General features: G+C 47.0%; 1 protein-coding gene across 4 annotated transcripts in view; it reads right to left on the bottom strand.

Moving 5' to 3' along the window:
* Window positions 1–19,936, bottom strand: part of LOC140405816 (cytosolic carboxypeptidase 2-like) — a 310,411-nt gene that overhangs the window by 3,083 nt on the left and 287,392 nt on the right. For all 4 annotated transcript variants that reach the window (XM_072494234.1, XM_072494236.1, XM_072494235.1 and 1 more), the window contains 3 exons: window positions 11,203–11,260; window positions 7,176–7,378; window positions 5,248–5,524 (listed from right to left, as the gene is read on the bottom strand). In XM_072494234.1, the coding sequence (XP_072350335.1) occupies window positions 5,248–5,524; window positions 7,176–7,378; window positions 11,203–11,260 (538 nt within the window). The remainder of the gene's footprint in view (window positions 1–5,247; window positions 5,525–7,175; window positions 7,379–11,202; window positions 11,261–19,936) is intronic.

The raw sequence follows: 19,936 nt of genomic DNA, 5'->3' as shown, positions 1-19,936 counted from the left end.
TTCACAAATGAAATCTTCATTTCTACTTCTCTTAGCTTCAGCTAAACTCTATTTGGCTCCACTGTTGGTCGGGTCTGTCTCTGATTAAATGTTGCCTTGTTTCCATTCTGGAGTTTTCCTGTTGCCCTTCATTTGATCATTTATTGTCTTTCAGTGCCTCCTTCTAGGTTCTGTTGGTGCCCTCATTCTGGGGTCTGTCAGATTATGCAGGCAGCATAATCAAAGACCCCTCCCACCCAGGGTATTCACTCTTCCAACTTCTTCCATCGGGCAGGAGATATAAAAGTCTGAGAATACTCGCTAACAGGTTCAAAACAGCTTCTTCCCCGCTGTGACCGGACTCCTGAATGACCCTCGTACGGACTGATCTGATCTCTTAACATATCTTGACTACTGACTAGTACAACACTCCTGTATGCTTCACCCGATGCCTGTGTCTATGTATTTACATTGTGTATTTATGTATTTCCTATGTTTCTTTCATGTATGGAATGATCTGCCTGGACTGCACACAGAACATCACTTTTCACTGTATCTCGGTACAGGTGACAATAAAACAAATCCAATCCAATCTCTCGCTCCAGGGTCTTCCATTGCCTCTCCTCTGAGGTTTCTGTTGCTTGTGGACATTTTTTGAGAGTTGCCCTCTACCTGGTGTCTTCTCCAATTTTCCTGTCCATTGTCGTTTGTTTCGTCTTGTGGTTGTTGTGTTAAATACATTTCCGCTTTAAGACTGTCATTTAAAAAGAACCTGTCAGCCGCTGCCATTCTGTGCTTTCCCCGGGCTTTTGAAGTTTCGGCGGAAGCCCGCTGTTCCTCCCTCGCAAACCTGTCAAACCTCTCTGCACTATTGGCAAGCTCTCCAGCGATCTCTGCGGCTTTTTCTTTCTCTTTGAGCTACATGGAGAGTCCGATTTGCCTCCTCTTTCTGATGTGCCCGTTTCTGTCGAGTTCACTGGTAAACTGGTCCAAAGGACCGTTTTGTTTTAAACTCGAACGTCTTTTCTTTCTTTTTTTTCTCTTCTCGCCAAAACTCCAGAACTTCTCGGTTCGAGGTCCCTCAGTGCAGGAGCAGCTATCACGGACCCAGAACTTCTCGGTTCGAGGTCCCTCAGTGCAGGAGCAGCTATCACGGACCCAGAACTTCTCGGTTCGAGGTCCCTCAGTGCAGGAGTTTAATCCGGACAAATGTGAGGTAATGCATTTTGGAAAGTCTAATGCAGGTAGGGAATATACAGTGAATGGTAGAACCCTCAAGAGTATTGAAAGTCAAAGAAATCTAGGAGTACAGGTCCACAGGTCACTGAAAGGGGCAGCACAGGTGGAGAAGGTAGTCAAGAAGGCATACGGCATGCTTGCCTTCATTGGCCGGGGCAGTGAGTATAAGAATTGGCAAGTCATGTTGCAGCTGTATAGAATCTTAGTTAGGCCACACTTGGAGTATAGTGTTCAATTCTGGTCGCCACACTACCAGAAGGATGTGGAGGCTTTAGAGAGGGTGCAGAAGAGATTTACCAGGATGTTGCCTGGTATGGAGGGCATTAGCTATGAGGAGCGGTTGAATAAACTCAGTTTGTTCTCACTGGAACGAAGGAGGTTGAGGGGAGACCTGATAGAGGTATACAAAATTATGAGGGGCATAGACAGAGTGGATAGTCAGAGGCTTTTCCCCAGGGTAGAGGGGTCAATTACTAAGGGGCATAGGTTTAAGGTGCGAGGGGCAAGGTTTAGAGTAGATGTGCGAGGCAAGTCTTTTACACAGAGGGCAGTGGGTGCCTGGAACTCGCTACCGGAGGAGGCGGTGGAAGCAGGGACGATAGTGACATTTAAGGGGCATCTTGACAAATACATGAATAGGATGGGAATGGAGGGATACGGACCCAGGAAGTGTAGAAGATTGTAGTTTAGTCGGGCAGCATGGTCGGCACGGGCTTGGAGGGCCGAAGGGCCTGTTCCTGTGCTGTACATTTCTTTGTTCTTTGTTCTTTGATCACGGACCCAGAACTTCTCGGTTCGAGGTCCCTCAGTGCAGGAGCAGCTATCACGGACCCAGAACTTCTCGGTTCGAGGTCCCTCAGTGCAGGAGCAGCTATCACGGACCCAGAACTTCTCGGTTCGAGGTCCCTCAGTGCAGGAGCAGCTATCACGGACCCAGAACCTCTCGGTTCGAGGTCCCTCAGTGCAGGAGCAGCTATCTCGGACCCAGAACTTCTCGGTTCGAGGTCCCTCAGTGCAGGAGCAGCTATCACGGACCCAGAACCTCTCGGTTCGAGGTCCCTCAGTGCAGCAGCAGCTATCACGGACCCTCCCGACAATCTCAGCCTCTTCATTTTCCTGCGCTTTTTAAAAAAACTCGCTGTAGCTCCTTGGGGCATTTTCCCTTTTTACTTGAGTTGCAATTCTTGCTTCTGAGGGTAATTTTCTCTTTGCTAAAAAAAATATACACTTCCAAACTTCTGACGGCACCGACCGATTCAGGTTTACTCTGCGTCTGTCCCTCAGCATCTGACAATATCTCAGCATCTCACTGGGTCTATTAGTCCAAAGACAATCATTTGGGTGAGTAGTTTCTCCTCTTCAGACTTTGATTAAAGTACAATACTCTCACGTGTCGGGTCACAGGCAGTGTCATCATTAATCCATGTTATCATCACCAATATAATAACTGCACACTACAGACTTCATCAGGGACACCACTGTTAGTTATTAATAAGGAAATATTGCACAGAGGCCAGCAGGCCCTGGAGCCACCCACCGGCTGCACCAGTCCCTATGTTTTCTGGCTGCCTAAGAGAGGACGCCACCCACTGTGGTCATCCCCCACTCTCAGTCCCAATTGGTCCCTCAGCCAGGTTCCCCTCTTCTGCTGTGCTGCCCTTAAAGGGACAAACACCACAATCATCACACCTATTGTGGTGTTAAGATATTCCCTCAATAGGAACCAATGCCATGCACTTTGACAAAAGTACTCATCGGTGTTGCTGAAATTGAACCAACTAAAACCAGACCAATTACCCGTGCAGAGTGTCGGTGAGCTTCCCAGCTGCTTGTCCAGTTAGAACCAACAAGCCTGTTGGGTAAGTGGCTTGCATGGTTATCTACAACCAATTGGGAAGAACAGTCTGTGCAGTGACACTGGCACCTCCATCCCTCCAAGTTTTCATAATCACTCACAAAGGCTTGTCATTATTAACAGTGCCTCGAAGTACTGTACTGCAGACTTGCCTGGTTCAGAGATCATAAGAAACACGAACAAGAGTAGGCGATTTGGCCCCTCGAACCTGCTCCTCCATTCATTCAGTAAGATAATGGCTGATTCGCTTGTGGCCTTAACTCCACTTTCCTGCCTAGCTCCCCATAACCCCGATCAAAATTCTGCCTAAGAAGAGACCAAGGGGTGTAGTGGTAATGTAATTAGACTAGTGATCTGGAGCCTCAGGTTAATGCTCTGGGAACATGGGTTCTAATCCCACCATGGCAGCTGGAGGAATGTAATTTAAAAGACATTTGATACAGTGCCATGGAATAAAAGGCACAGTGACAACATGGATGCAAAATGGCCTGAGTGATAGGAAAAAGAGATAGGTATCTTTTGGGCTGCAAGAAGGTTTGTGATGGAGTTGTGGGGGCAGCACGGTAGCATAGTAGTTAGCACAGTTGCTTCACAGCTCCAGGATCCCAGATTCGATTACCAGCTTGGGTCACTGTCTGTGCGGAGTCTGCACATTCTCCCCGTTTCTGCGTGGGTTTCCTCCGGGTGCTCCGGTTTCCTCCCACAGTCCAAAGATGTGCGGGTTAGGTGGATTGGCCATGATAAATTGCCCTTAGTGTCCAAAAAATGTTCAGTGGGGGTTACTGGGTTACGGGGATGGGGTAGATATGTGGGCTTCAGTAGGGTGCTCTTTGTAAGGGCCGGTGCAGACTCGATGGGCTGAATGACCTCCTTCTGCACTGTAAATTCTATGATTCTATGAGTTCCACAGGGCCGATATTGGGGCCCTTGCTTTTCCTGGTGTATATTAATGATCTAAATCTTGGTGTACGGGGTCTAGCTCAAGGTTTTCAGATGACTCAAAATTTAGATGCATTGTAAACTGAGGAGGATAATGGAGAACTTGAAAAGGACATAGACAAGTTGATGGATGGACAGATAGGTGAAAGATGAAGTTCAATACGGAGAAGTGTGAAGTGATGCATTTTGGTAGAATGAACATGAACAGAAAATAAAAAAATAAAGGGTAATATTCCAAAAAGAAGCAAAGGGATCTGGGAGTATATGTTCAGAGCTCATTGAAGGTGGTAGGACATTGACCCCTATATCTTCCAAGCAATGCTTTCAAAATCCATTGCTGAGCCATAATCCCATACTTCGGTGCACCAATTTATATCCCACTGGTTATAATTGTGTATGTATAGAGGGATGATTAGAGGATGGAGAGGGAAGGTGTGCACCAAGTGAGGAGGGCAGCAAGTGGGAGTAGTGCATGCAACATTGGGCAAAAAGGTTGTGCATACATTATCAACACAAACTGCATTTATGTAGCCTCTTTATGCACCAAAGTACTTCACAGGAGCATGCTTATATGATCATTAACATTGAGCTGCATGAGAATTTATTAGGGCAGGCGATCAAGGGTGGCCAAACAAGTTTGGTTTTAGGAATGCCTAAGCGGAAGAAAGCGAGAAGATGAGAAGTTAGAAAAGGAATTGCAGAGTTTAGGAACTAGGCAGCTGAAGGCATGGCCCTTAGTTGTGGGAAGATAAAACTGAGGCATATATACTGACTTGGGCAGTGTTGTCCAATAATAATTGCTAATTGGGCATAGGTGTGGCTAAGGCATTACTTTAACCATATATATTAATTTTAGCAGGAAATGTCCAACAAGCAATACAGGTAAATATAATTATTAACAAACATCTGCCATTATTTAGTAACCCAAGGAAATTAAACAATCACATTGATTAAAAACTCATACACTGCTCTTCATCTCACCACTTACCAACACATAAAAAGTTAAAATAAGCAAATTGAAATCACATCCCATTTTCATCAAAATAATTTTTTTTAAATTTGGGATTCTCACTGGCAGAATTTGGGTTTCCAAGTAGCCAGATGTGGCTACATGAAGAATGGGCTAGATGGGTGACTAGCTGTGCACACAAGATCTGGGATAGCAGCTGGGGATGGATACACAAAGCTGAAATACACCCGGGGAATCAGTGAAACTGCCCAGATGTTTCCCTCACCTGTTTTGAATGATTGACTCTTTGCTGGTCCTTAATTCTGGTCTGTATTTTGGTGTCATTGGCACAGTACCCCTGGTGGGATTTGTTGACAAGACGTGGGGGATGACAATTGATAGCTGCTTATTTGCAGACTGAGTGTTGTATGGTCGCATGGCCTGCCACGTTTGTGTAAACGCAGTCCTTCGATCTGATCCAGCCTGGTTCTCCATTCCTTTCCTTGCGATTGCCAACTTCCTATCTGCATTATCAGAGGTGTTCACCTCCTCCTCGCTGAAAGCTAAAAAAGGGAGAGAAAAAAGCGTCACAAAAATTGAAACCAGAGTGACTCAATGTAATGTGTCCTGTTGGGTTTGATGTTAGAAGCTAGGTAAATGTCCCAGGCTAGTAATACATGGGAGCTATCACTGCAGAGTCCAATCTTCTCACTTGACATCTGAACATTACAATAGGGGGTGCTCTGCTCTACTCTAAAACATACCAATCGTGTACTGTGGAGGGAGTTCTAATTTGCTTCCCAACATGATATTCCAACCTGCTGCGGCCATTATATTCCTGACATTTCAAAAGGGGTGGTGGGGTATTTGCTGCTCTGTTTTATGGCTGGTGGACTGTTAATTGTCTCGGGGGTGAGACTAATCTGGAAAGAATTCCCATCGAAAAGCCCCAAACCCCAATTTTCCTTCTAATCCTGATCCATCGACAATCATCATTGTTGACCGACTACAGACACAGCGGGTCAATCAGATGGCCAGCAGCCCTGTAACCCTGGTAAATCAACTGAGAGCAATGGCCATTGCTGGGGCTCCCGGTGGTCAACAACGACGATTGTCAATGGAGCAGCATTAGAAGGTAAATTGGGGTTTGGGGATTTCTGCCGAGACCAATCTGGAAGGTGCCAGGGATAGGGATGGAGACTGGGTTCAAGATAGGAGGCAGGGGGCATACACTCCCTTTGGCTTTTGTACCATGAAACCTTTTGTTATTTAATCTCTACTGCCCTCTGTCCAATCTGCTCTTGTCGGAGAATCTAGAACTAGATCAAGGCTACGGACAAAGTGCTGGAAAATGAGATTAGAATAGATGGGTGTTTGAAGACTGGTGCAGGCACAGTGGGCCGAATGGGCCGCTTTCTGTGCTGTAAAACTCTCTGACTCTAACTGGAGGTCCCTGTTTAAAAGTAAAGGCTCACCCATTGAAGACAGAGATGAGGGAAAATATTTCACTCAAGAGGGCTGTGAAAATTTGGAATTCTCTTCCTCGAAAAGTGGCTTCGACAAAATCTTTGAAGATCATTAAAGACAGAAATAGATAGATTCTTGACAAGCAAGGTGGTGCGAGGTTATTGGGGTAGGCAGGAATGTGAAGTTCAGGTTAAAATGTGATCAGCCGGGATTTTATTGACTGGCAGTGCAGGCCCGAAGGGGCGAGTGGCCTGCTCATGCTCCTAATTTGTATGTATGAATAGGCATTACACATGTCACATATCCACTTCAGACTTACACTGGTCATGTGATTCATACTCTGGCCATGTAATTCATACTCCGAGAACAACAGCGGATAATTCACAGCCCAACAATTTACACAGACTTTCTACTATTTTCCACAATGGCTTCTAGGATTCAAATTTTCTGCCTGAATTTTTTTTTAGCTTCCTAATTTCACCTTTAAGCAAGTCTCTTTATTACCATGTTAGATGCCAGTTGATGAAGGCTCTAACTGGGGACAATCTTTACACATTTTTACTGACAAATGTTCAAATTACAAGCAAGCACTCCGAACACAGTTGCAGCCTGCGTGCATTTACATTTCCAGTTAATGCCCATCTTTGGATTACAATTCATAATGATTCATGAGTGCTATAATGCTCTTATTAATAAATATTAATGAATCAAATTAAATTTCTCAATATCTCCTGAAAAGGACATTACCTTGTTTTCCAGGGAAAGGCTGAGAGCTTCTGCCATTTCCTAATCTGCTACTGGCCAAACCCGACTGGACCGCGGACGGGTTCTCAACTGAACACACCTCCTCTTGGTGACTAGGAGCCACATCGTGTAAGTGTGCCTGCTCCACAGGCTGAGCTGAATCCAGTGGGGACTGGCAGTCAGTCATTGTTGAGGGGTTTGCACTGCTGTAAGGTATTGGGCATGAACACATTAAACCAGCCTTTTAATAATTAACACCAGGTCTTAAATGTTTACAACAACATCAATGCACGTATTTTCTTGGACTGGGGCATATTCATTCATAAAATTGTGAAGCTTGAAGCATTTTAAGGAGAATCTGGACAGCGGGACGAAGGAAATAAAGTCCGAGGAGGCTTGTGTGGATCACAAACAGCACAAACCAATTGTACTGATTTTTTGTTTCTATACTATAAGTTCTATGTATAATTCATTTTCCATGAATCAATAATCACAATGAACTTCACAGGGATTTGGATGTCCTTGTTCATGAGTCACTGAAAGTTAACATGCAGGTACAGCAAGCATTTAAGAAGGCAAATTGTATGTTGGACTTTATTACAAGAGATTCAGTGTACAGGAGTTAAGATGGCTGACTGCAATTCTCCAGGACCTTGGTGAGACCGCACCTGGAGTGTTGTGTGAAGTTTTGAACTCCTTACCCAAGGAAAGATAGAATGAGTGCAACAGAGGTTCAGCTAACTAATTCCTGGGATGGAGGGGTTGTCCAATGAGGAAAGATTAATAGACTGGACCTTTATTCACTGGAGTTCAGATGAATGAGAGGAGATCTCAAACAAACATACAAAACTCTTACCGGGCTCGACAGGGTAGATGTAGGAAGATTTATTTCTCTGCCTGGTTGGGGAGGGTTGGGGTTTGGAATTCACACCTTGTCTTACTGGAGGCAGTTCCAAGTGTAAAACGAAACCAAACACACCCAGTAGCAAACTTGCCATTTGCCGGCTGTAGCTTGGATATTGTTTGGACGTGAACAGCTTCATTATCTGAGGAGTCACGAATGGTGGTGAACATTGTGCAGTCATCCACAAAGATCCCCACTTCTGACCTTATGATGGAAGGGAGGTCATTGATGAAGCAACTGAAGATGGTTGGGCCTGGGACACTACCCTGAGGAACTCCTGACGTGATGTCCTGGAGTCGAGATGATTTATCTCCGACCACCACAACCATCTTCCTTTGTGCCGGGTATGACTCCAGTCAGCGGAGAGTTTTCCCCTGATTCCCATTGACTCGTTTAGCTCGGGCTCCTTGATGCCACACTCGGTCAAATGCTGCCTTGATGTCAAGGGCAGTCACTCACCTCACCTCGAGCAGTGAGCTCTTTTGTCCATGTTTGAGCCAAGGCTGTGATGAAGTCAGTGTCATGATATGCAGACATGCCATAATGAGATACAAGCAGGCAGTTAATGAATACAGCGAACAGGACATAACCAATCAGCAGGCAGAACACTTGGGGGTGGTTTCCCACTATAAAAGGCACGAGGTACTCACACTCCGCCTCTTTCCACTGGTGACATCTACAGTGTGAGTCAGGGTGTATATATCATATAACTCCTACAGCACGTGGCTAAGAGCTAGTCTGGTTCAGTCAGACAGATTAATCACACTAGGTTAGCAGAGAGTCGAACTCACAGAGGATTGAGCTAACTGTGTGACAGGTTCAATAAATCATATTGAATTAACTTCAAGGTGTGGAGTATCTCTCAGGTAAAGCTGCATCCAGTTGCAGCCCGTGTTATCTTACTGTGCTTAGCACGACAGTCAGGAGCTGAGTGACCCTGGCGGAACCAAACTGAGGATCTGTGAGCAGGTTATCGCTCAGTAAGTGCTGCTTGATAGCACTGTTGATGACTCCTTCCATCACTTTGCTGATGGTGGAGAATAGACTGACAGGGCAGTAATTGGCTGGGTTGCATTTGGATTTGTTGGATTTGTTTATTGTCACGTGTACCGAGTTATTGAAAAGTATTTTTTTGCGAGCAGCTCAAACTGGTCATTTAGAACATGAAAATAACATAAAGTAAAAAGAAAATACATAATAGGGCAACACAAGGTAGACAATGTAAATACATAAACACTGGCATTGGGTGAAGCATACAGGGGTGTAGTATTAATCAGTTCAGTCCATAAGAGGGTTGTTTAGGTGTCTGGTTACAGCGGGGAAGAAGCTGTTTTTGAGTCTGTTCTTGCGTGTTCTCAGACTTTTGTATCTCCTGCCCGATGGAAGAAGTTGGAAGAGTGAGTAAGCCGGGTGGGAAGGGTCTTTGATTATGTTGCCCGCTTTCCCCAGGCAGCTGGAGGTGTAGATGGAGTCAATGGATCGGAGGAAGGTTTGTGTGATGGACTGGGCTTTTGTCCTATTTCTTGTGTATAGGACACACCTGGGCAATTTTGCACATTGACGGGTAGATGCCAGTGTTGTAGCTGTACTGGAACAGCTTGGCTAGGGGTGCGACAAGTTCTGGAAGACAAGTCTTCAGTACTATAGCCGGAATATTGACAGGGCCCAAAGCCTTTGCAGTATCCAGTGCCTTAGGCCGTTTCTTGATATCACGGCACCCGGAGTATACCTCAGGTGGTGAAAGCAGCAGCTGTAAATTTCTATAAAGCAAAAATCACGGGCCGGATTCTCCGCCCCGTCGGGCCACATTTCTGCCCTGACCGGCTGGCAAGTTTCTCCGTTACGCCGGCCAGTCAATGGGGTTACCCATTGTGGGGCAGCCCCACGCCGTCGGGAAACCCCCGAGCGCCGGCATAATGGAGAATCACCCCGGCGGAGAATCCCAGCTCACATCTCTAGGGTTTAAACCCCCTCAGATTCTTTGACATGCAAGGCTTTTATTTACATTAATGAGAAATTTCTTTTACTAGGCTGTGATTGACATTGTCCAGGCAGTCAGATGTCTGGATTGTTTAATTTCATATCCCGTCATGCTTGAATGGATCTCAAGTACCTTGCTGTGAAACTAACCAATGTTTATAAACATCTAGCTATGATTGACAGCTTTTAGCCACATCAAAAGCAGTTAAGTTCTTTCTGATGAGAAAAAGAGGAAGCAAAAGTACTTAACTGCTTTTGATGTGGTCTGGTGGGGATCTTTGTTATGGGAAGGGATCTGGTGGGGTGGCCAGGATTTGCATTGTGAGGAAGATGTGAGGGGGCCCTTCGATAGGCTTTGGGGCACCTACCTTAAGGACTTACCCCTTAGCCTAGCACAAGGTCCACCGCACCAGGGCCATGCTGACAAATTCCTGCACCAATCCATGGCCACGGAAATCCTGGCCCAGAGGACCGGGGAATTATGCAGGTGTAGAGAATCCGTTGTCTAGCAGGTGCAGGACGTGAACCTCGATACCACTGCCAGCGGGGCACCACTTTGGATATGGCGCTGATCCTATTTCTTTGACAATGCTGCATTTTCCGCTGGTTCACAGGTCCCTGTGCCAGCTGCGGGCAGTGGAGAATGCAGCCCTTCGTCAACATCAGTGGGTATGTGAATGGAGCAGCAAAATGGTTTTGAAGTAGAAGGCCAGCCATAATCGCATTGAATCGCAGAGTGGGCTCAGAGGGCTGCATGTTCACTCCTGTTCCTATTTCTTAACATATCAAACACTGAGATTCAGCTTGGCTCAGTACTCTAAATCTTTGAAACATGGAGGCTGTTGTTTGAAGGCCAACTCCAGGATTTAATACTATGATCACGGGTATGGTAGTGTAGTGAGTGGTTAAGTTACAATAACCCAGAGTATGTGAATTAAATCTTTACCTTGAGAATTTCAATTTGGTTTTGACTCAATCAAAATGTTTAAAATGGAATTACAAACATGTTTAATTAATAATGAAATGGGGAAAGGAAAGAGCGGATTCTGATGTGGTACAGGCATATTGGAATCAACTTACTATACTGACATTTCTATAATTATGAAAACCACACCAGCAATTGAAAGTTGAATCCTTTTCACTTACCTGAAGTTACCTGCGGTTAGAAGCGATGGAGGCACAGCAAAAACCTTATAGAGAGTTTCTATATTCGAAAAAAGCAAAAGCATGGTAATCAGTAAAATACATTTTAGCTCCCTTGCTTCATGTGGTATAAATTATTGTTTGCTTTGAGATTTTGCATCGTTGAGAAACTGTCCTGGTGAGTGTAAGATGAAAAGCTTTGACAGCATTTCTCTTTTTGATTTGATTTGATTTCTTGTCACGTGTACTGAGGTACAGTGAAAAGTATTGTCTGTGTACAGTCCAGACAGATCGTTCCATACATTAAAAATATCGGACTTATGTTAAACAAACAATGTAAATACAGAGGCATAGACATCGGGTGAAGCATACGGAGTGTAGTGCTACTCTACAGGGAAGATGCGTGAAGAGATCAGCTCAGTCCATAAGAGGGTCTTTCAGGAGTCTGCTAACGGCGGGGAAGAAGCTGTTTTTGAATCTGTTCGTGCGTGTTCTCAGACTTCTGTATCTCCTGCCCGATGGAAGAAGTTGGAAGAGTGAGTAAGCCGGGTGGGAGGGGTCTTTGATTATGCTGCCCGCTTTCCCCAGGCAGCGGGAGGTGTAGATGGAGTCAATGGATGAGAGGCAGGTTCGTGTGATGGACTGGGCGGTGTTCACGATTCTCTGTATTTTCTTACGCTCAGTAATACTCAAGTGTTGTTTCTTGCTCTTTTGGGTATCCTCATGTGAACTCAGTGGAGTGGGTATGGGGGTTAAAGCAGCAATGACATATATTGTCAGCGATGGATCAGTGGTAGCTCTCTAGCCCCTTCTTCCATCAGGCTCTCTAGCCCCTGAGTTATGAGACGATGAGTTCAAGTTTCACTCAGTTGATATTATTAATGCAGCCTCGTGGGTGCATTAATGTCAGAGCTGCACAGTCAGAGGTCTGCCTTTCAACTAAGATGAATGTGCCCTCAAGCGGATATGAAAGATCCAAAAGGGCTCTTTTTTTAAGAAGAGCAATTCATCCTGGTGTCCTGGTCAATATTTGACCCTCAGCCAATATTATGAGAGACAGATTATCTTCTCTAGGGCAATTAGAAATTGGCAATAATTGCTGCCCTTGCCAGCATTGCCCACATCCCATGAATGAATAAAAAGTGATTTGATTTTCAATGACCAAACCAGTCCTTATTGGAATCACCCAAACATAGAGCATGAAGGTCGCACTAACAATCTTCCCCCTCTCTTTCAGCAAAAGGTAGCCATAATTTTTATAATAATCTTGATTGGCACAAATAGGCTTACATTACACTGCAATGAAGTTACTGTGAAAAGCCCCTAACAGGAGATAACAGCGGTGACACAGGCTGGGGGACAGGTACAATTGTATGTTCTCACTCTCATGGAGCAACATTTCTAACATGGCAATGACTAGCAGCATAGATGAAACAATTAGAACACATCTTTCTTTTCACCCTTTCCTATCACCTATTCTTCTTTCAGATACATATGAGGTTGATTCTGTGATTTGCAGACCATGTGCTGATGCCAGCGTGGGAACAGCGGTGTTTTAACCAGAAAAACCGCCGCAAAAGCTACACCGATCCTCCGTCTGGTGGGGGGCTTGCAGCCACGCAGCATAAAGCCCCCGGCTTTACCAGCGGATACGGCCGGAGAATAGCCGGGTCGGGGGCCTCGCACACAACATGACGCCGGCCGCTCGCAGACCTGGCCTGCCAAACAATGACCCCCAGTAACCCCCCTCATCACCCCTGGACCAGTCCCCCCAGCACCTGCCAAACCCCCCCCGCCCCCCCCCCCCCCGGCCAGCAGAACGGCTCCCCCCCCCCCCCCCCCCCCCCGACTGTGGCGGCACTGGACTGGCAACCAGCACGCCGGGTTCACAAACAAAAATAGCATGAGTGACCCACACTGTCGGGAACTCGACCCATCGGGGACGGAGCATCAGGGGAGAGCCTCAGGCTATCATAGAATCATAGAAGTTTACAGCATGGAAACAGGCCCTTCGGCCCAACCAGTCCATGCCGCCCAGTGTTTACCATTAAGCTAGTCCCAGTTGCCCGCACTTGGCCCACAACCCTCTATCCCCATCTTACCCATGTAACTATCTAAATGTTTTTTAAAAGACACAATTGTACCCGCCTCTACTACTACCTCTGGCAGCCCATTCCAGACACTCACTACCCTCTGAGTGAAGAAATTGCACCTCTGGGCCCTTCTGAATCTGTCCCCTCTCACCTTAAACCTATGCCCTCTAGTTTTAGACTCCCCTACCTTTGGGAAAAGATGTTGACTATCTACCTTATCTATGCCCCTCATTATTTTATAGACCTCTATAAGATCATCCCTAAGCCTCCTACGCTCCAAGGAAAAAAGTCCCAGTCTATCCAGCCTCTCCTTATAACTCAAACCATCAAGTCCCGGCAACATCCTAGTAAATCTTTTCTGCACTCTTTCCAGTTTAATAATATCCTCCCGATAATAGGGTGACCAGAACTGCACACAGTATTCCAAGTGTGGCCGTACCAATGTCTTGTACAACTTCAACAAGACGTCCCAACTCCTGTATTCAATGTTCTGACCAATGAAACCAAGCATGCCGAATGCCTTCTTCACCACCCTGTCCACCTGCGACTCCACCTTCAAGGAGCTATGAACCTGTACTCCTAGATCTCTTTGTCCTATAACTCTCCCCAACGCCATACCATTAACTGAGTAGGTCCTGGCCTGATTCGATCTGCCAAAATGCATCACCTCACATTTATCTAAATTAAACTCCATCTGCCATTCGTCGGCCCACTAGCCTAATTGATCAAGATCCCGTTGCAATCCTAGATAACCTTCTTCACTATCCACTGTGCCACCAATCTTGGTGTCATCTGCAAACTTACTAACCATGCCTCCTAAATTCTCATCCAAATCATTAATATAAATCACAAATAACAGTGGACCCAGCACCGATCCCTGAGGCACACCACTGGTCACAGGCCTCCAGTTTGAAAAACAACCCTCTACAACCACCCTCTGTCTTCTGTCGTCCAGCCAATTTTGAATCCAATTGGCAACCTCACCCTGGATCCCGTGAGCTTTAACCTTCTGCAACAACCTACCATGCGGTACCTTGTCAAAGGCTTTGCTAAAGTCCATGTAGACAACGTCTACTGCACTGTCCCCATCTACCTTCTTGGTCACCCCCTCAAAAAACTCAACCAAATTTGTGAGACATGATTTTCCACGCACAAAGCCATGCTGACTGCCCCGAATCAGTCCTTGTAGTTGCTTGTAGATCCTGTCTCTCAGAATACCTTCTAGCAACTTACCTACTACAGACGTTAGGCTCACCGGTCTGTAGTTCCCAGGCTTTTCCCTGCTGCCCTTCTTAAACAAGGGCACAACATTCGCAACTCTCCAATCTTCAGGCACCTCACCTGTGGCTGCCGGTGATTCAAATATCTCTGTTAGGGGACCCGCAATTTCCTCCCTAGCCTCCCACAACACCCTGGGATACATTTCATCAGGTCCCGGGGATTTATCTACCTTGATGCGCTTTAAGACTTCCAGCACCTCCTCCTCTGTAATATGCACACTTCTCAAGACATCACTATTTATTTCCCTTAGTTTCCTAACATCCATGCCTTTCTCCACCGTGAATACCGATGAGAAATATTCATTCAGGATCTCACCCAACTCTTGTGGCTCTGCACATAGATGCCCTTGTTGATCCTTAAGAGGCCCTACTCTGTCCCTAGTTACTCTTTTCCCCTTTATGTATTTGTAGAATCTCTTTGGATTCTCCCTTGCATTATTTGCCAAAGCAATTTCATGTCCCCTTTTTGCCCTCCTGATTTCCCTCTTAACTCTATTTCGACAATCTCTATACTCTTCAAGGGATCCACTTGATCCCAGTTGCTTATGTACGTCATATGCCTCCTTCTTCTTTTTGACCAGAGTCTCAATATCTCGAGTCATCCAGGGTTCCCTACTTCTACCAGCCTTACCCTTCACTCTAAAGGGAATGTGTTTACCCTGCACCCTGGTTAACACATTTTTAAAAGCCTCCCATTTACCAGCCGTCCCTTTGCCTGCCAACAGTCTCCCCCAATCTACCTCTGCAAGTTCCTGTCTGATACCATCAAAATTGGCCTTGCCCCAATTAAGAATTTTAACTCTTGGGCCAGACCTATCATTCTCCATAGCTATCTTAAAACTAATGGAGTTATGGTCACTTGTCCCAAAGTGATCTCTCACTAGCACTTCTGTCACTTGCCCTTCCTTGTTTCCCAAGATGAGGTCAAGTTTTGCCCCCTCTCTAGTCGGTCCATCCACATACTGAATGAGAAATTCCTCCTGAATACACTCAACAAATTTCCCTCCATCCAAGCCCCTAATGCTATGGCTATCCCAGTCAATGTTGGGAAAGTTAAAGTCCCCTACTACTACCACCCTATTATTCTTGCAGCTATCTGTAATCTCCTTACATATTTGCTCCTCAATTTCCCGCTGACTATTTGGGGGCCTGTAGTACAGTCCTACCAAGGTGATCTCTCCCTTCTTATTTTTCAGTTCCACCCATATAGACTCAGTGGGCGAACCCTCGGATATATCCCCTCTAAGTACTGCCGTGATGTTCTCCCTAATCAAAAACGCCACTCCCCCTCCTCTCTTACTTCCTGTTCTATCCTTTCTATAGCATCTGTACCCCGGAACATTGAGCTGCCAGTCCTGCCCCTCCCTTAGCCATGTTTCAGTCATAGCTATAATTTCCCAGTCCCATGTGCCCGTCCATGCCCTGAGTTCATCCGCTTTGCCCGTCAGGCCCCTTGCATTGAAATAAATGCAGTTTAATGCAGACCTTCCTTGTTCTCTGCCCTGCTTTCTCAGGTCATGCTTTACACACTCTCCCTTCCTGCCTTTTGTTTCTGTCCCCACTGACTTCCTACATCGGTTCCCATCCCCCTGCCACATTAGTTTAAACCCTCCCCAACTGCACTAGCAAACACACCTCCGAGAACATTGGTTCCGGTCCCACCCAGATGCAGACCGTCCGATTTGTACAGGTCCCACCTCCCCCAGAACCGGTCCCAATGTCCCAGGAATTTGAAACCCTCCCTCTTGCACCATCTCTCAAGCCACGTATTCATCCGAGCTATCCTGTCATTCCTACTCTGACTATCACGTGGCACTGGTAGCAATCCTGAGATTACTACCTTTGAGGTCCTACTTTTTAGTTTAACTCCTAACTCCCTAAATTCAGCTTGTAGGACCTGATCCCGTTTTTTACCTACCTATGGTCCTGAGACTGTCCACACGGCGTGCCGCATACTCCCCAAGTACGCCGTTTTTGAGGAGAGCATCCCAAAAGTGGCGTCGCCCCCGATTTCGCTGCAAATGGGGATTCTCCAGCCGAACGCGATTTCGGCGTCGGCAACTGGAGAATCCCGCCCATGAACTGTCACCTGGGGGCCAATGTTGGAAGAATAAGAGTAGGAGAGGGAACAAGGCACTGAAGAAGGAGCAATGACATTTGATCTCACAGCTACCTGCTCAGATACAGGTACACTGGGACGCTGTGTGCAGCTGCTCAAATACAGGTACACTGGGACGCTGTGTGCACCTGCTCAGATACAGGTACACTGGGGCGCTGTGTGCACCTGCTCAGATACAGGTACACTGGGGCGCTGTGTGCACCTGCTCAGATACAGGTACACTGGGATGCAGTGTGCAACTGCTCAGATACAGGTACACTGGGACGCTGTGTGCACCTGCTCAGATACAGGTACACTGGGACGCTGTGTGCACCTGCTCAGATACAGGTACACTGGGACGCTGTGTGCACCTGTTCAGATACAGGTACACGGATACGCTGTGTGCACCTGCTCAGATACAGGTACACTGGGATGCAGGGTGCACCTGCTCAGATACAGGTACACTGGGACGCAGTGTGCACCTGCTCAGATACAGGTACACTGGTACGTTGTGTACACCTGCTCAGATACAGGTACACTGGAATGCAGGATGCACCAGCTCAGATACAGGTACACTGGTACGCTGTGTGCACCTGCTCAGATACAGGTACACTGGGATGCAGGGTGCACCTGCTCAGATACAGGTACACTGGTACGCTGTGTGCACCTGCTCAGATACAGGTACACTGGGACTCTGTGTGCACCTGCTCAGATACAGGTACACTGGTACGCTGTGTGCACCTGCTCAGATACAGGTACACTGGGACGCAGTGTGCACCTGCTCAGATACAGGTACACTGGTACGCTGTGTGCACCTGCTCAGATACAGGTACACTGAGACGCTGTGTGCACCTGCTCAGATACAGGTACACTGGGACGCTGAGTGCACCTGCTCAGATACAGGTACACTGGGATGCTGTGTGCACCTGCTCAGATACAGGTACACTGGTACGCTGTGTGCACCTGCTCAGATACAGGTACACTGGGACGCTGAGTGCACCTGCTCAGATACAGGTCCACTGGTACGCTGTGTGCACCTGCTCAGATACAGGTACACTGGGACGCTGTGTGCACCTGCTCAGATACAGGTACACTGGGATGCAGGGTGCACCTGCTCAGATACAGGTACACTGGGACGCTGTGTGCACCTGCTCAGATACAGGTACACTGGGATGCAGGGTGCACCTGCTCAGATACAGGTACACTGGTACGCTGTGTGCACCTGCTCAGATACAGGTACACTGGGACTCTGTGTGCACCTGCTCAGATACAGGTACACTGGTACGCTGTGTGCACCTGCTCAGATACAGGTACACTGGGACGCAGTGTGCACCTGCTCAGATACAGATACACTGGTACGCTGTGTGCACCTGCTCAGATACAGGTACACTGAGACGCTGTGTGCACCTGCTCAGATACAGGTACACTGGGACGCTGAGTGCACCTGCTCAGATACAGGTACACTGGGATGCTGTGTGCACCTGCTCAGATACAGGTACACTGGGACGCTGTGTGCACCTGCTCAGATACAGGTACACTGGGACGCTATGTGCACCTTAAACTGTAGCATGGGGGTGGGAGCTGCATATTTCACCAGGCTTGAGTTGGCTGCAGCCAGGCCAATGGGAAAGGACAGCCTGTCCACCAGGTGGAAAGGTCATGTGCGAGCTCTGCCACACAGGACTCACTTGAGAATTTTAATGGGGCAGGATGTAGGGCAAGGCTAATGGACGTGCATGTAGAAAAGCTCAATGTTATAATATTGGCAATATTGATGTTATTAGCAGATCTGTCACTGCCGAGGCGTATGAAGGAGTTCAGTTCCAATTTGGCACAGGGCTTGCAGCCCATTCTTTCTAATTTGGAAGTCGCAGTAAACTCTTCAAAACCACTTGTGGGCCTGCAGCCAGTAGCCTGCCAGCTTTCCAGCAACCTGCTGTCTGGATTATGAGGTTTGCTACAGCGCTGCCCCAGGGGAATAGCATGGTGCACAAGTCCTGTCAGAGTGTGAGTGTTCATGCTCCCTCCACTCTGACACCACCCATGCTCCTGCTATTGCCTGTCAGCCAGCCAACCCAGACCTAAAGCTGAGACCTTAACCCAGAGTTGCTTAACAGCATCCTGCAAGGCCATTTACAATCCTGCCCCCCACTGCAGCCGTCCACCAGCAATAGAGCAGCCACTGGGGTAGGAGCATTGTATAGGAATACCACTCGCATCGACAAGACTAAGGGAATGCACAGGAAGATAATTTGAGTAATACAAAGAAAAGTACAACACAGGAACAGGCCCTTCGGCCCTCCCAGCCTGTGCTGATCATGACGCCCAAACTTAAAAAACTTCTGCCCCTACTTGGCCCTCTATTTCCACCCGACTCATGTACCCATCCAAGTGCCTCTTAAATGTTGCGAATATGCCGGCTTCCTGGCAGCGTGTTCCTGGCACCCACCACCCTCTGTGTGGAACATTTAGTCCATCCATCCCCTTAAACTTTCCCCCTCTCACCTTGAACCTGTGCTCCCTTATAATTGCCACTTCCACTCTTGGAAAAAGCCTCTGACCATCCACCCTGTCTATGCTTCTCATAATTTTGTGGACCTCTACCAGGTCTCCCCTCAGCCTCCGTCTTTCCAGTGAAAACAATTCTAGTTTCTTCAACCTATTCAACACCCTCGAGACCAGGCAACATCCTGGTGAACCTTCTTTGCAATCTCTCCAAAGCTTCCACATCCTTCTGATAATGTGTCGACTAGAACTGCACGCAATACTCCAAATGCAGCCGAACCAAGGTTTTGTATAGCTGCAACGTGATTTCCCAACTCTTGCACTCAATGTCCCGGCTGATAAAGGCAAGCAAGCCATATGCCTTCTTAATCACCTTGGCCACCGGTGTTGCCACACTGAGGGAACTGTGGCCCTGCACGCCCAGATCCCTCTGTATGTTAATGTTCCTAAGGGTTCTGACATTTACAGTCTAATTCATACTAAGATGCATCACCACACATTTGTCCGGATTAAACTCCATCTGCCATTTCTGTGCCCAAGTCTCCAATCTATCTATATATCCTGTTGTATCCTCTGACAATCCTCGGCACTACCAACAACTCTGCCAATCGTGTCATCCACAAACTTACTAATCAGACAACCCACATTTTCCTCCAGATCATTTGTATATACTACAAACAACAGAGGTACCAACACTGATCCCTGTGGAACACCACTAGCTACAGATTTCCATTCTGAAATACACTCTTCCATTGCTACCC

This window comes from Scyliorhinus torazame, chromosome 2, assembly GCF_047496885.1.
Source record: "Scyliorhinus torazame isolate Kashiwa2021f chromosome 2, sScyTor2.1, whole genome shotgun sequence".
In the NCBI taxonomy this organism is placed as follows: Eukaryota; Metazoa; Chordata; class Chondrichthyes; order Carcharhiniformes; family Scyliorhinidae; genus Scyliorhinus; species Scyliorhinus torazame.
The sequence above is the reverse complement of the archived record's forward strand: the minus strand, read 5'-3'. Positions and strand labels throughout refer to the sequence as shown.